The sequence below is a fragment of the Oncorhynchus keta genome, unplaced genomic scaffold, assembly GCF_023373465.1.
Source record: "Oncorhynchus keta strain PuntledgeMale-10-30-2019 unplaced genomic scaffold, Oket_V2 Un_scaffold_3114_pilon_pilon, whole genome shotgun sequence".
Classification (NCBI taxonomy): domain Eukaryota; kingdom Metazoa; phylum Chordata; class Actinopteri; order Salmoniformes; family Salmonidae; genus Oncorhynchus; species Oncorhynchus keta.
The window spans coordinates 417,562-436,080 of NW_026290913.1; the positions used below are offsets into that span (position 1 = coordinate 417,562).

General features: G+C 43.9%; 1 protein-coding gene across 3 annotated transcripts in view; it reads right to left on the reverse strand.

Annotated features, from left to right (window-relative positions):
* LOC118374656 (protein unc-13 homolog C-like) overlaps positions 1-18,519 on the reverse strand; it is a 260,042-nt gene that overhangs the window by 67,521 nt on the left and 174,002 nt on the right. For all 3 annotated transcript variants that reach the window (XM_052515796.1, XM_052515795.1, XM_052515794.1), the window contains one exon: positions 3,234-3,322. In XM_052515796.1, coding sequence (XP_052371756.1) covers positions 3,234-3,322 — 89 coding nt within the window. The remainder of the gene's footprint in view (positions 1-3,233; positions 3,323-18,519) is intronic.

The following is an 18,519-nucleotide window of genomic DNA, read 5'->3' on the forward strand; positions in this document are numbered from 1 at the left end:
ACACAGACCACAGATACACACAGACCACAGATACATACACACCACAGATACACACATACCACAGATACACACAGACCACAGATACACACATACCACAGATACACACAGACCACAGATACACACAGACCACAGATACATACACACCACAGATACACACATACCACAGATACACACAGACCACAGATACATACACACCACAGATACACACATACCACAGATACACACAGACCACAGATACACACATACCACAGATACACACAGACCACAGATACACACAGACCACAGATACATACACACCACAGATACACACATACCACAGATACACACAGACCACAGATACATACACACCACAGATACACACATACCACAGATACACACAGACCACAGATACACACATACCACAGATACACACAGACCACAGATACACACAGACCACAGATACACACAGACCACAGATATACACATACCACAGATACACACAGACCACAGATACACACAGACCACAGATATACACAGACCACAGATACACACAGACCACAGATACATACATACCACAGATACACACATACCACAGATACACACAGACCACAGATACACACAGACCACAGATACACACAGACCACATATACACACAGACCACAGATACACACAGACCAGATACACAGACACACACAGACCACAGATATACACAGACCACAGATACACACAGACCACAGATACATACACACCACAGATACACACATACCACAGATACACACAGACCACAGAAACACACAGACCACAGATACACACATACCACAGATACACACAGACCACAGATACACACAGACCACAGATATACACAGACCACAGATACACACAGACAACAGATACATACATACCACAGATACACACATACCACAGATACACACAGACCACAGATACACACATACCACAGATACACATGGACCACAGATACACACAGACCACAGATACACACAGACCGAATATATACACAGACCACAGATACACACATACCACAGATACACACATACCACAGATACACACATACCACAGATACACACAGACAACAGATACACACAGACCACAGATACACACAGACCACAGACCACAGATATACACAGACCACAGATACACACATACCACAGATACACACAGACCACAGATACACACAGACCACAGATACACACAGACCACAGATATACACATACCACAGATACACACATACCACAGATATACACATACCACAGATACACACATACCACAGATACACACAGACCACAGATACACACAGACCACAGATACACACAGACCACAGATATACACATACCACAGATACACACAGACCACAGATACACACAGACCACAGATATACACAGACCACAGATACACACAGACCACAGATACACACATACCACAGATACACACAGACCACAGATACACACATACCACATATATACACAGACCACAGATACACACATACCACAGATACACACAGACCACAGATACACACATACCACAGATACACACAGACCACAGATACACACAGACCACCGATACACACAGACCACAGATACACACATACAACAGATATACACAGACCACAGATACACACAGACCACAGATACACACAGACCACAGATACACACATACCACAGATACACACAGACCACAGATACACATAGACCACAGATACACACAGAGGACAGATGCACACAGAGCACAGATATACACAGACACACACATACCACAGATACACACAGACCACAGATATACACAGACACACACAGACCACAGATACACACAGACCACAGATACACACATACACACATACCACAGATACACACAGACCACAGATATACAGATACAGGAAGACCACAGATACACACAGACCGCAGATACACACAGACCACAGATACACACAGACGCACACAGACCACAGATACACACAGACCACCGATATACACAGACCACAGATACACACAGACCACAGATACACACAGAGAACAGATGCACACAGAGCACAGATATACACAGACACACACATACCACAGATATACACAGACCACAGATATACACAGACACACACAGACCACAGATACACACAGACCACAGATACACAGAGACCACAGATACACACAGAGCACAGATGCACACAGAGCACAGATATACACAGACACACACATACCACAGATACACACAGACCACAGATACACACAGACCACAGATATACAGATACACGAAGACCACAGATACACACAGACCGCAGATACACACAGACCACAGATACACACAGACGCACACAGACCACAGATACACACAGACCACCGATATACACAGACCACAGATACACACAGACCACAGATACACACAGACCACAGATACACACAGAGAACAGATGCACACAGAGCACAGATATACACAGACACACACATACCACAGATATACACAGACCACAGATATACACAGACACACACAGACCACAGATACACACAGACCACAGATACACACAGACCACAGACACACAGAGCACAGATGCACACAGAGCACAGATATACACAGACACACACATACCACAGATACACACAGACCACAGATATACACAGACACACACAGACCACAGATACACACAGACCACAGATATACAGACACACACATACCACAGATATATAGACGCACACAGACCACAGATACATACATACAGACAGACCACAGATATACAGACACACACAGACCGCAGATACACACAGACCACAGATACACACAGACACACACAGACCACAGATACACACAGACCACAGATACACACAGACACACACAGATCACAGATATACACAGACCACAGATACACACAGACCACAGATACACACAGACACACACAGACCACAGATATACAGACACACACATACCACAGATACATACATACAGACCACAGATACACACAGACCACAGATACATACAGACCACAGATATACAGACACACACAGACCACAGATATACAGACACACAGAGACCACAGATACACACAGACTACAGATACACACAGACACACACAGACCACAGATACACACATACACACAGACCACAGACACACACAGACCACAAATACACACATACACACAGACCTCAGACACACACAGACCACAGATGAACACAGACCATAGATACACACAAATAAACACACACACAGAACCCCCCCCCCCCCCCCCCCCGCCCCACACACACACACACACCTGGAGCCGAAGACTGCACTGAGCTCATCCAGCACGGTGTTGAGTTTGTTCTGCAGTTCCTTCAGTAGTTCACTGGCCTCAGCATCCAGCTGCAACAGTAACAGGCAGGGAGATGCCCATCATTAGCTGCTACAGCATATGATATTGATATACAGCATTATATCAATATCACTATACATCTCCACTATATCACTAACACTATACATCTCTACTATATCACGAACACTATACATCCCCACTATATCACTAACACTATACATCTCTACTATATCGCCAACACTATACATCTCCATTATATCACTAACACTATACATCTCTACTATATCGCCAACACTATACATCTCCATTATATCACTAACACTATACATCTCTACTATATCACTAACAGTATACATCTCTACTATATCACTAACAGTATACATCTCTACTATATCACTATATATCTCCACTATATCACTAACACTATACATCTCTACTATATCACTAACACTATAGATCTCTACTATATCACTAACAGTATACATCTCCAATATATCACAATACATCTCCACTATATCACTAACACTATACATCTCTACTATATCACTAACACTATACATCTCTACTATATCACTAACACTATACATCTCCACTATATCACTAACACTATACATCTCTACTATATCACTAACAGTATACATCTCCACTATATCACTAACACTATACATCTCTACTATATCACTAACAGTATACATCTCTACTATATCACTAACAGTATACATCTCTACTATATCACTATACATCTCTACTATATCACTATACATCTCCACTATATCACTAACACTATACATCTCTACTATATCACTAACACTATACATCTCTACTATATCACTAACACTATAGATCTCTACTATATAACTAACAGTATACATCTCCACTATATCACGAACACTATAGATCTCTACTATATCACTAACAGTATACATCTTCACTATATCACTAACACTATACATCTCCACTATATCACTAACAGTATACATCTCCACTATATCACTAACACTATACATCTCCATTATATCACTAACAGTATACATCTCCACTATATCACTAACACTATACATCTCCATTATATCACTAACACTATACATCTCCATTATATCACTAACACTATACATCTCCACTATATCACTAACAGTATACATCTCCACTATATCGCTAACACTATACATCTCCATTATATCACTAACACTATACATCTCTACTATATCGCCAACACTATACATCTCTACTATATCACTAACACTATACATCTCTACTATATCGCCAACACTATACATCTCTAATATATCACTAAAACTATACATCTCCATTATATCACTAACACTATACATCTCTACTATATCGCCAACACTATACATCTCTACTATATCACTAACACTATACATCTCTACTATATCGCCAACACTATACATCTCTAATATATCACTAAAACTATACATCTCCATTATATCACTAACACTATACATCTCCACTATATCACTCACACTATACATCTCCATTATATCACTCACACTATACATCTCCATTATATCACTAACACTATACATCTTCAATATATCACTAACACTATACATCTCCACTATTTCACTAACAGTATACATCTCCACTATATCACTAACACTATACATCTCCATTATATCACTAACAGTATATATCTCCACTATATCACTAACACTATACATCTCCATTATATCACGAACACTATACATCTCTACTATATCACTAACACTATACATCTCTACTATATCACTAACAGTATACATCTCCACTATATCACTAACACTATAAATCTCTACTATATCGCCAACACTATACATCTCTACTATATCACTAACACTATACATCTCTACTATATCGCCAACACTATACATCTCCACTATATCACTCACACTATACATCTCCATTATATCACTAACACTATACATCTCCACTATATCACTAACACTATACATCTCTACTATATCACTAACAGTATACATCTCCATTATATCACTAACACTATACATCTCCATTATATCACTAACACTATACATCTCCATTATATCACCAACACTATACATCTCCACTATATCACTAATAGGGTGTAGAGAATAGGGTGCCATTTGAAGGCAGCATAAAGGTGTTTTAGGGCAGGTTTGGTGGAGACAGATAGATCCCCAACCCCCTGAATGTGTTTTAGAGCAGGTTTGGCGGAGACATATAGATCCCCAACCCTCTGAATGTGCTTCAGAGCAGGTTTGGTGGAGACAGATAGATCCCCAACCCTCTAAAGGTGTTTTAGAGGGGAGATCTAATCTATCTGGGTGTGATGGTCTCATCGTCACTCAGTCAGCTCACAGGACCCAGCCTCCCAACTCTACTCTCTGATAGTCAGTCAAGTACATGGTTAGTACGAGAAGCACATGTTGTGTCACAGCCCCACATTACTGAATGCCTCTGAAGTACCATGTCAGGAGGAGAGGACACTTGGTGCATCCTAAATGTTCCTGGTCAAAAGTAGTGCACTACTGTCTGTAGGGAATAGGGTGTAATTTGGGATATAACATATATAGGGCCTTACTGAAAAGAGAACAGAGGGGCAGACAGCGTCATTTAGAATGACTAAAGACTTTCTGACTGGCCTGCTCCTTGAAGCGTTTAAGTCTACTCTATAGATCCTACAATTCACCAGTTACATTGCCACTTATTCTGCAAACATAAGTGTGTGTGTGTGTTGTTTGTGTTTTGTGTATTGATGCTGTGTGTATAGTGGAGAGTGGTAGCTGTTTCAGGCCTGGTCCCTGAGACAGATATGGGATGAAAGCTAGCTGCTCCATGTGCATGACAGGTCATCACATTAAATCAAATCAAATGTTATTAGTCACATGCGCCGAATACAACAGGTGTAGTAGACCTTACAGTGAAATGCTTACTTACGAGCCCCTAAACCAACAAAGCAGTAAAAAAAATATGTATATGAAAAAAACATCAAGGCGGTGGCCCGTTCCTGTAGGTTCATGCTCTACAACATCCGCAGAGTACGACCCTGCCTCACACAGGAAGCGGCGCAGGTCCTAATCCAGGCACTTGTCATCTCCCGTCTGGATTACTGCAACTCGCTGTTGGCTGGGCTCCCTGCCTGTGCCATTAAACCCCTACAACTCATCCAGAACGCCGCAGCCCGTCTGGTGTTCAACCTTCCCAAGTTCTCTCACGTCACCCCGCTCCTCCTCTCTCTCCACTGGCTTCCAGTTGAAGCTCGCATCCACAAGACCATGGTGCTTGCCTACGGAGCTGTGAGGGGAACGGCACCTCAGTACCTCCAGGCTCTGATCAGGCCCTACACCCAAACAAGGGCACTGCGTTCATCCACCTCTGGCCTGCTCGCCTCCCTACCACTGAGGAAGTACAGTTCCCGCTCAGCCCAGTCAAAACTGTTCGCTGCTCTGGCCCCCCAATGGTGGAACAAACTCCCTCACGACGCCAGGACAGCGGAGTCAATCACCACCTTCCGGAGACACCTGAAACCCCACCTCTTTAAGGAATACCTAGGATAGGATAAGTAATCCTTCTCACCCCCCCCCCCCTTTAAGATTTAGATGCACTATTTTAAAGTGACTATTCTACTGGATGTCATAAGGTGAATGCACCAATTTGTAAGTCGCTCTGGATAAGAGCGTCTGCTAAATGACCTAAATGTAAATGTAAATGTAATTAAAGAGCAGCAGTAAAGTAACAATAGCGAGACTATACACAGGGGGGTACCGTTACTGAGTCAATGTGTGGGGGCACAGGTTTGTTAAGGTAATTGAGGTAATATGTACATGTAGTTAGAGTTATTAAAGTGACTATGCATAGATGATAACAACAGAGAGCAGCAGTGGTGTAAAAGAGGGGGGGGGGGGCAATACAAATAGTCCGGGTAGCCTTTTGATTAGATGTTCAGGAGTCTTATGGCTTGGGAGTAGAAGCTGTTTAGAAGCCTCTTGGATCTAGACTTGGCGCTCCGGTACCGTTTGCTGTGCGGTAGCAGAGAAAACAGTCTATGACTAGGGTGGCTGGAGTCTTTGACAATTTTTCGGGCCTTCCTCTGACACCTCCTGGTATAGAGGTCCTGGAAGGCAGGAAGCTTGTCGCCAGTGAAGTCCTGGGACGTACGGACTACCCACTGTAGTTTCTTGCGCTCAGAGTCCGAGCAGTTGCCATACCAGACAGTGATGCAACCAGTCAGGATGCTCTTGACGGTGCAGCTGTAGAACCTTTTGAGTATCTGAGGACCCATGCCAAATCTTTTCAGTCTCCTGAGGGGATTAGGTTTTGTCATGCCCTCTTCACAACTGTCTTGGTGTGCTTGGACCATGTTAGTTTGTTGGTGATGTGGACACCAAGGAACTTGAAGCTTTCAACCTGCTCCACTACAGCCCTGTCGATGAGAATGGGGGCATGCTCAGTCCTCTTTTTCTTGTAGTCCACAATCATCTCCTTTGTCTTGATCATGTTGAGGGAGAGGTTGTTGTCCTGGCACAACATGGCCAGTTCTCTGACCTCCTCCCTATAAGCTGGCTCATCCTTGTCGGTGATCAGGCCTACCACTGTTGTGTCATCAGCAAACTTAATGATGGTGTTGGAGTCGTGCCTGGCCATGCAGTCATGAGTGAACAGGGAGTACAGGAGGGGACTGAACACGCACCCGTGAGAAGCCCCTGTGTTCAGGATCAGCATGGTGGATGTGTTGTTACCTACCCTTACAACTTGGGGGCGGCCCGTCAGGAAGTCCAGGATCCAGTTGCAGAGGGAGGTGTTTAATCCCAGGGTCTTTAGCTATTGATGAGCTTTGAGGACACTATGGTGTTGAACGCTGAGCTGTAGTCAATGAATAGCATTCTCACATACAGTGATGGAAAAATGTATTTGATCCTCTGCTGATTTTGTGCGTTTGCCCACTGACAAATAAATGATCAGTCTATCATTTTAATGGTAGGTTTATTTGAACAGTGAGAGACAGAATAACAAAAAAAATCCAGAAAAACGCATGTCAAAAATGTTAGAAATTAATTAGCATTTTAATGAGGGAAATAAGTATTTGACCCCTCTGCAAAACATGACTTAGTACTTGGTGGCAAAACCCTTGTTGGCAATCACAGAGGTCAGACGTTTCTTGTAGTTGGCCATCAGGTTTTCACACATCTCAGGAGGGATTTTGTCCCACTCCTCTTTGCAGATCTTCTCCAAGTCATTAAGGTTTTGAGGCTGATGTTTGGCAACTCGAACCTTCAGCTCCCTCCACAGATTTTCTATGGGATTAAGGTCTGGAGACTGGCTAGGCCACTCCAGGACCTTAATGTGCTTCTTCTTGAGCCACTCCTTTGTTGCCTTGGCTGTGTGTTTTGGGACATTGTCATGCTGGAAAACGCATCCACCCATGTTCAATGCCCTGGCTGAGGGAAGGAGGTTCTCACCCAAGATTTGATGGAACATGGCCCTGTCCATCGTCCCTTTGATGCGGTGAAGTTGTCCTGTCTTAGCACCCCCAAAGCATAATGTTTCCAGCTCCATGTTTGTCGGTGGGGATGGTGTCTTGGGGTCATGGGCAGCATTCCTCCTCCTCCAAACACAGAGAGTTGAGTTGATGCCAAAGAGCTCCATTTTGGTCTCATCTGACCACAACACTTTCATCCAGTTGTCCTCTGAATCATTCAGATGTTCATTGGCAAACTTCAGATGGGCATGTATATGTGCTTTCTTGAGCAGGGGGACCTTTCGGGCGCTGCAGGATTTCAGTCCTTCACAGCGTAGTGTTTTACCAATTGTTTTCTTGGTGACTATGGTCTCAGCTAGGTGACTATCCTCCCATGTAGTTCTGGGCTGATTCCTCACCGTTGTCATTATCATTGCAACTCCACGAGGTGAGATCTTGCATGGAGCCCCAGGCCGAGGGAGATTGAAAGTTATTTAGTGTTTCTTCCATTTGCGAATAATCGTACCAACTGTTGTCACCTTCTCACTAAACTGCTTGGTGATGTTCTTGTAGCCCATTCCAGCCCTGTGTAGGTCTACAATCTTGTCCCTGACATCCTTGGAGAGCTCTTTGGTCTTGGCCATGGTGGAGAGTTTGGAATCTGATTGATTGATTGATTGATTGATTGCTTCTGTGAACAGGTGTCAGTTATACAGGTAACAAACTGAGATTAGGAGCACTCCCTTTAAGAGTGTGCTCCTAATCTCAGTTTGTTACCTGTATAAAAGACACCTGTGAGCCAGACATCTGGCTGATTGAGGGGGGGTCAACTACTTATTTCCCTCATTAAAATGCAAATCAATTTATAACATTTTTAACATGCGTTTTCTGGATTGTTTTGTTGTTATTCTGTCTCTCACTGTTCAAATAAACCTACCATTATAATTATAGACTGATCATTTCTTTGTCAGTGGGCAAACGTACAAAATCAGCAGGGGATCAAATACTTTTTTCCCTCACTGTAGGTGTTCCTTGTCCAGGCAGTGTGTAGTGCAATAGAGATTGCATCATCTGTGGATCTGTTAGGGTGGTATGCAATTTGGAGTGGGTCTTGGATTTCTGGGATAATGGTGTTGATGTGAGCCATGACCAGCCTTTCAAAGCACTTCATGGCTACAGACGTGAGTGCTATGGGTCAGTAGTCATTGAGGCAGGTTACCTTAGTATTCTTGGGCACAGGGACTATGGTGATCTGCTTATAATGTTGGTATTACAGACTAGGACAGGGAGAGGTTGAAAACATCAGTGATGACACTTGCCAGTTGGTCAGCGCATGCTCGCAGTACTCGTCCTGGTAAGCCGTCTGGCCCTGCGACCATGTGAATGTTGACCCGTTTAAAGTTCTTACTCACATCGGCTGTGGAGAGCGTGATCACACAGTCTTCTGGAACAGCTGATGCGCTCATGCATGTTTCAGTGTTATTTGCCTTGACACGAGCATAGAAGTTGTTTAGCTCATCTGGTAGGTTCGTGTCACTGGGCAGCTCTCGGCTGTGCTTCCCTTTGTGGTCTGTAATGGTTTGCAAGTCCTGCCATATCTGATGAGCATTAGAGCCAGTGTAGTACGATTCAATCCTAGTACTTTATTAACACCTGTTTGATGGTTAGTCGGAGGGCAAAGTGGGATTTCTTATAAGCTTCGGGTTAGAGTCCCGCTCCTTGAAAGTGGCAGCTCTAGCCTTTAGTTCAGTGCGGATGTTGCCTGTTATCCATGGCTTCTGGTTGGGGTATGTACGTACGGTCACTGTGAGGACAACGTCATTGATGCACTTATTGATGAAGCCAATAACTGATGTGGTGTACTCCTCATTGCCATCGGAGACATCCCGGAACATATTCCAGTCTGTAATAGCAAAACCGTTCTGTAGCTTAGCATCTGCTTCATCTGACCACTTTTTTATTGATTGAGTCACTGATGCTTCCAGCTTTAATTTTTGCTTATAAGCAGGAATCAGGAGGATAGAATTATGGTCAGATTTGCCAAATAGAGGGCGAGGGAGAGCTTTGTATGAGTCTCTGTGTGTGGAGTAAAGGTGGTCTAGAGTTTTTTTCCCTCTGGTTGCACATGTGACATGCTGATATAAAGACCGATATAAGTTTCCCTGCATTAAAGTCCCCGGCCACTAGGAGCACTGCCTCTGGGTGTGCGTTTTACTGTTTGCTTATGGCGGAATACAGCTCATTGAGTGCGGTCTTAGTGCCAGCTTCGGTCTGTGGTGGTATGTAGACAGCTACAAAAAATACAGATGAAAACTCTCTAGGTACATAGTGTGGTCTACAGCTTATCATGAGATACTCTACCTCATGCAAACAAAACCTTGAGACTTCCTTAGATATCGTGCACCAGCTGTTATTTACAAAAATACATAGTCCACCGCCCCTTGTTTTACCAGACTCCGCTGTTCTATCCTGCCGATACAGCCTATAACCAGCCAGCTGTATGTTGATAATGTCATCGTTCAGCCACGACTCCATGGAGCATGAGATATTATAGTTTTCAATGTTCCGTTGGTAGTTAATCTTCCGCGTAGGTCATCGATTTTATTTTCCAAAGGTTGCACGCTTGCTAGCAGAATGGAAGGCAGTGGGAGTTTATTCGATTGCTTACAAATTCTCAGAAGACAGCCCGCCCTCAGGCCCCTTTTTCTCTGCCTTCTCTCACGCAAATGACGGGGATCTGGGCCTGTTCCCGGGAAAGCAATATGTCATTCACGTCGGGCTCATTAAAGGAAAAAAAGGACTCTGCCAGTTCGTGGTGAGTAATCGCAGTTCGGCAGTTGTTTTCATAAGAGATGGTAGCAGCAACATTATGTATGAAAAAGGTTTTAAAATAAGTTGCAAACAACGCAAAGAAACAAACCAAAAAATCACAATTGGATAGGAACACGTAAAATGTCAGCGTTCTCCAGTGCCACTTTACAGTGTGTGTGCGTGTGTGCATATATATATACATATATATACATATATACATATATATGTGGTCCTTCTGTAGCTCAGTTGGTAGAGCATGGCGCTTGTAACGCCAGGGTAGTGGGTTCGATCCCCGGGACCACCCATACGTAGAATGTATGCACACATGACTGTAAGTCGCTTTGGATAAAAGCGTCTGCTAAATGGCATATATATATATATATATGTGTGTGTGTGTAAATGCGACAGATCCTCACATTAGGTTAGATAAGAGTCATGCAGTCGCAGACCAGCTCTCTAATCCTATCTCATTCTGATGGTGGATGGCTTGTAGAGACAGCTGTTGTGTATAGTAAGCCATTATAGAAGCCATTCCACAGCGATCAAGATGTTATCCTCTCTCACGTCTCTGTCTCAGCCTTGCAGAAGTTGATGTTAATCTATTATTTAACATTCCATGAAATGAAGGATGTGTTATTTCTCATTCTATCATATGTAGAGCCTGAAAAATGTGTTATTTCAAATGATATGATAGCACATTGATCTGGGTAATTGCCCTGGCTTTCAGTTCGCTAATTGCTTTGGGAACACTTTCACTGCCAGTCAGACAGTAATGTGTTTTTGTGCTGAGGTCTGCCTAAAATGGAAAAAACATTTAGTTTATCAACCTGCATGATCCATTATGTTCCGATATCATTAGGAATAGCTGTCTAATGCCTGAATGACAAGGTAGTTTATAGTGGTAGCAGGTTGGGATTACTATTGTATGTTTTTCCTGAATAATGCAACATCCCTGTCACTCAATTCACCTAATAAATCACCTGTCAAATGTCTAAAGCAGGAGCTACAGCCAAACCAACTAAAGCCGTTAATTTCAGTCAGATATGTCTATGTCGTTGTTCTGAATGGCACCCCTTTCCCTTTACAGTGCACTACTTTTATAGCGCACTACATTACTTGCTCAAATGTAGTACACTGAATAGGGAATATAATGCATTTGGATGCAGCCTCTGTCTGTTCAGATGCCTCATTACTGTAACAGAGCCTTTAATTCAGAGAGAGAGAGAGAGAGAGAGAACACAGCTGGGGAGTTTTGTAAGCATTTGAGAAGCTCATCAGAGTTTGTACGAAATCCTGTCTAGAGCATTTTGTAGCTTCAGCTTGGGGACCAAAATAAGTGAGCGCGGGGGCTAGATGCTAGACAAATACTGCTCCCTGACAGAACGCGGGGGCAAGATGACAGATGAATACTGCTCCCTGACAGAGAGTGGGGCTAGATGACAGATGAATACTGCTCCCTGACAGAGAGTGGGGCTAGATGACAGATGAATACTGGTCCCTGACAGAGAGTGGGGCTAGATGACAGATGAATACTGCTCCCTGACAGAGAGTGGGGCTAGATGCTAGATAAATACTGCTCCCTGACAGAGAGTGGGGGCCAGATGACAGATGAATACTGCTCCCTGACAGAACGCGGGGGCTAGATGACAGATGAATACTGCTCCCTGACAGAGAGTGGGGCTAGATGACAGATGAATACTGCTCCCTGACAGAGAGTGGGGCTAGATGACAGATGAATACTGGTCCCTGACAGAGAGTGGGGCTAGATGACAGATGAATACTGCTCCCTGACAGAGAGTGGGGCTAGATGCTAGATAAATACTGCTCCCTGACAGAGAGTGGGGGCCAGATGACAGATGAATACTGCTCCCTGACAGAACGCGGGGGCTAGATGACAGATGAATACTGCTCCCTGACAGAGAGTGGGGCTAGATGACAGATGAATACTGCTCCCTGACAGAGAGTGGGGCTAGATGACAGATGAATACTGGTCCCTGACAGAGAGTGGGGCTAGATGACAAATGAATACTGCTCCCTGACAGAGAGTGGGGCTAGATGCTAGATAAATACTGCGCCCTGACAGAACGCGGGGGCTAGATGACAGATGAATACTGCTCCCTGACAGAGAGTGGGGCTAGATGACAGATGAATACTGCTCCCTGACAGAGAGTGGGGCTAGATGACAGATGAATACTGCTCCCTGACAGAGAGTGGGGGCTAGATGACAGATGAATACTGCTCCCTGACAGAGTGGGGCTAGATGACAGATGAATACTGCTCCCTGATAGAGAGTGGGGGCCAGATGACAGATGAATAATGCTCCCTGACAGAGAGTGGGGGCTAGATGACAGATGAATAATGCTCCCTGACAGAGAGTGGAGCTAGATGACAGATGAATACTGCTCCCTGACAGAGAGTGGAGCGAGATGACAGATGAATAATGCTCCCTGACAGAGAGTGGGGGCGAGATGACAGATGAATACTGCTCCCTGACAGAGAGTGGAGCTAGATAACAGATGAATAATGCTCCCTGATAGAGAGTGGGGCTAGATGACAGATGAATACTGCTCCCTGACAGAGAGTGGAGCTTGATAACAGATGAATAATGCTCCCTGACAGAGAGTGGGGCTAGATGACAGATGAATACTGCTCCCTGACAGAGAGTGGGGCTAGATGACAGATGAATACTGCTCCCTGACAGAGAGTGGGGGCTAGATGACAGATGAATAATGCTGCCTGACAGAGAGTGGAGCTAGATGACAGATGAATACTGCTCCCTGACAGAGAGTGGAGCCAGATGACAGATGAATACTGCTCCCTGACAGAGAGTGGAGCTAAATGACAGATGAATACTGCTCCCTGACAGAGGGTGGGGCTAGATGACAGATGAATACTGATCCCTGACAGAGAGTGGGGCTAGATGACAGATGAATACTGCTCCCTGACAGAGAGTGGGGCTAGATGACAGATGAATACTGCTCCCTGACAGAGAGTTGGGCTAGATGACAGATGAATACTGCTCCCTGACAGAGAGTGGGGCTAGATGACAGATGAATACTGCTCCCTGACAGAGAGTTGGAGCGAGATGACAGATGAACACTGCTCCCTGACAGAGAGTGGGGGCTAGATGACAGATGAATATTGCTCCCTAACAGAGAGTGGGGATAGATAACAGATGAATACTGCTCCCTGACAGAGAGTGGGGATAGATAACAGATGAATACTGCTCCCTGACAGAGAGTGGAGCTAGATGACAGATGAATATTGCTCCTTAACAGAGAGTGGGGATAGATAACAGATGAATACTGCTCCCTGACAGAGAGTGGAGCTAGATGACAGATGAATACTGCTCCCTGACAGAGAGTGGAGCCAGATGACAGATGAATAATGCTCCCTGACAGAGAGTGGGGATAGATAACAGATGAATACTGCTCCCTGACAGAGAGTGGAGCTTCGATGACAGATGAATACTGCTCCCTGACAGAGAGTGGAGCTAGATGACAGATGAATACTGCTCCCTGATAGAGAGTGGGGCTAGATGACAGATGAATACTGCTCCCTGACAGAGAGTGGGGCTAGATGACAGATGAATACTTCTCCCTGACAGAGAGTGGAGCTAGATGACAGATGAATACTGCTCCCTGACAGAGAGTGGGGCTAGATGACAGATGAATACTGCTCCCTCACAGAGAGTGGGGCTAGATGACAGATGAATAATGCTCCCTGACAGAGAGTGGGGGCTAGATGCCAGAAGAATACTGCTCCCTGACAGAGAGTGGGGCTAGATGACAGAGCGCAGGGGCTAGATGACAGAGTGTGGGGGCTAGATGACAGATGGGTAGCTCTGATTCCATGCCCTGTTGCACATGTTGCTGAGAGAGTCAGAGCATAGGTGGGGTGTGTGTGTTTATGTCTGTGTGTGTGGTGCTCAGAGTGGGAGAAGCATAGCTGGGGATTGGGGTGCGGGTACATGCATTTACTATAGTTCAGTAGATGGTGGTAAGGATAGTTAAGGTGTCCTATGCTAAAATAAGTAATATTCTTCACACTGTATGGTCCTAATTACCACTGTTTCCATCCACATGATCTTCATCAGGTTAAACAGAATGAAGGACCACAACCATTTCTAAGGAATCCTATTCTAAGTGAAAGATGGTAAGGATGGTAGGAGACATGTCTTTAGTAGGCCTAAAGGGTTTTATAAAGAATGTTAGGATGGTAGGAGACTTATCTTTAGTAGGCCAAAAGGGTTTTATAAAGAATGTTAGGATGGTGGGAGACTTATCTTTAGTAGGCCTAAAGGGTTTTATAAAGAATGTTAGGATGGTGGGAGACTTATCTTTAGTAGGCCTAAAGGGTTTTATAAAGAATGTTAGGATGGTAGGAGACTTATCTTTAGTAGGCCTAAAGGGTTTTATAAAGAATGTTAGGATGGTAGGAGACATATCTTTAGTAGGCCTAAAGGGTTTTATAAAGAATGTTAGGATGGTAGGAGACTTATCTTTAGTAGGCCTAAAGGGTTTTATAAAGAATGTTAGGATGGTGGGAGACTTATCTTTAGTAGGCCTAAAGGGTTTTATAAAGAATGTTAGGATGGTGGGAGACTTACCTTTAGTAGGCCTAAAGGGTTTTATAAAGAATGTTAGGATGGTGGGAGACTTATCTTTAGTAGGCCTAAAGGGTTTTATAAAGAATTTTAGGATGGTAGGAGACTTATCTTTAGTAGGCCTAAAGGGTTTTTATAAAGAATGTTAGGATCGTAGGAGACTTATCTTTAGTAGACCCAAAGGGTTTTATAAAGAATGTTAGGATGGTGGGAGACTTATCTTTAGTAGACCTAAAGGGTTTTATAAACAACGTTAGGATGGTAGGAGACAAATCTTTAGTAGGCCTAAAGGGTTTTATAAAGAATGTTAGGATGGTGGGAGACTTATCTTTAGTAGGCCTAAAGGGTTTTATAAAGAATGTTAGGATCGTAGGAGACTTATCTTTAGTAGGCCTAAAGGGTTTTTATAAAGAATGTTAGGATGGTGTGAGACTTATCTTTAGTAGACCTAAAGGGTTTTATAAAGAATGTTAGGGATGGCAGGAGACTTATCTTTAGTAGACCCAAAGGGTTTTATAAAGAATGTTAGGATGGTAGGAGACAAATCTTTAGTAGGCCTAAATGGTTTTATAAAGAATGTTAGGATGGTGGGAGACTTATCTTTAGTAGACCTAAAGGGTTTTTATAGAGAATGTTAGGGATGGCAGGAGACTTATCTTTAGTAGGCCTAAAGGGTTTTATAAAGAATGTTAGGATGGTAGGAGACTTATCTTTACTAGGCCTAAAGGGTTTTATAATGAATGTTAGGATGGTAGGAGTTCTGTTTAGTAAAGGTTGTTAGGTAGGAGTTCTATGTTTAGTAAAGGGTTTTAGGTCGGAGTTATATGTTTAGTAAAGGGTGTTAAGTAAGATCGTAGGAGTTATATGTTTAGTAAAGGGTGTTAGGTAGGATGGTAGGAGATATTAGGAGTTATATGCTTCGTAAAGGGGGGTTAGGATGGTAGGAGGTAGGAGTCCTATGTTTAGTAAAGGGGGGTTAGGATGGTAGGAGGTAGGAGTCCTATGTTTAGTAAAGGGGGTTAGGATGGTAGGAGGTAGGAGTCCTATGTTTAGTAAAGGGGGTTAGGATGGTAGGAGGTAGGAGTCCTATGTTTAGTAAAGGGGGGTTAGGATGGTAGGAGGTAGGAGTCCTATGTTTCGTAAAGGGGGGTTAGGATGGTAGGAGGTAGGAATCCTATGTTTACTAAAGGGGGGTTAGGATGGTAGGAGGTAGGAGTCCTATGTTTAGTAAAGGGGGGTTCGGATGGTAGGTGGTAGGAGTCCTATGTTTAGTAAAGGCGGGTTAGGATGGTAGGAGGTAGGAGTCCTATGTTTAGTAAAGGGGGGTTAGGATGGTAGGAGGTAGGAGTCCTATGTTTAGTAAAGGGGTTAGGATGGTAGGAGATAGGAGTCCTATGTTTAGTAAAGGGGGTTAGGATGGTAGGAGGTAGGAGTCCTATGTTTAGTAAAGGGGGTTAGGATGGTAGGAGGTAGGAGTCCTATGTTTAGTAAAGGGGTTAGGATGGTAGGAGGTAAGAGTCCTATGTTTAGTAAAGGGGGTTAGGATGGTAGGAGGTAGGAGTCCTATGTTTAGTAAAGGGGTTAGGATGGTAGGAGGTAGGAGTCCTATGTTTAGTAAAGGGGGTTAGGATGGTAGGAGGTAGGAGTCCTATGTTTAGTAAAGGGGGGTTAGGATGGTAGGAGGTAGGAGTACTATGTTTAGTAAAGGGGGGTTAGGATGGTAGGAGGTAGGAGTCCTATGTTTAGTAAAGGGGGTTAGGATGGTAGGAGGTAGGAGTCCTATGTTTAGTAAAGGGGTTCGGATGGTAGGTGGTAGGAGTCTATGTTTAGTAAAGGGGGTTAGGATGGTAGGAGGTAGGAGTCCTATGTTTAGTAAAGGGGGTAGGATGGTAGGAGGTAGGAGTCCTATGTTTAGTAAAGGGGGGTTAGGATGGTAGGAGGTAGGAGTACTATGTTTAGTAAAGGGGGGTTAGGATGGTAGGAGGTAGGAGTCCTATGTTTAGTAAAGGGGGTTAGGATGGTAGGTGGTAGGAGTCCTATGTTTAGTAAAGGGGGGTTAGGATGGTAGGAGGTAGGAGTCCTATGTTTAGTAAAGGGGGGTTAGGATGGTAGGAGGTTGGAGTCCAATGTTTAGTAAAGGGGGGTTAGGATGGTAGGAGGTTGGAGTCCTATGTTTAGTAAAGGGGGTTAGGATGGTAGGAGGTAGGAGTCCTATGTTTAGTAAAGGGGGGTTAGGATGGTAGGAGGTAGGAGTCCTATGTTTAGTAAAGGGGGGTTAGGATGGTAGGAGGTAGGAGTCCTATGTTTAGTAAAGGGGGGTTAGGATGGTAGGAGGTAGGAGTACTATGTTTAGTAAAGGGGGGTTAGGATGGTAGGAGGTAGGAGTCCTATGT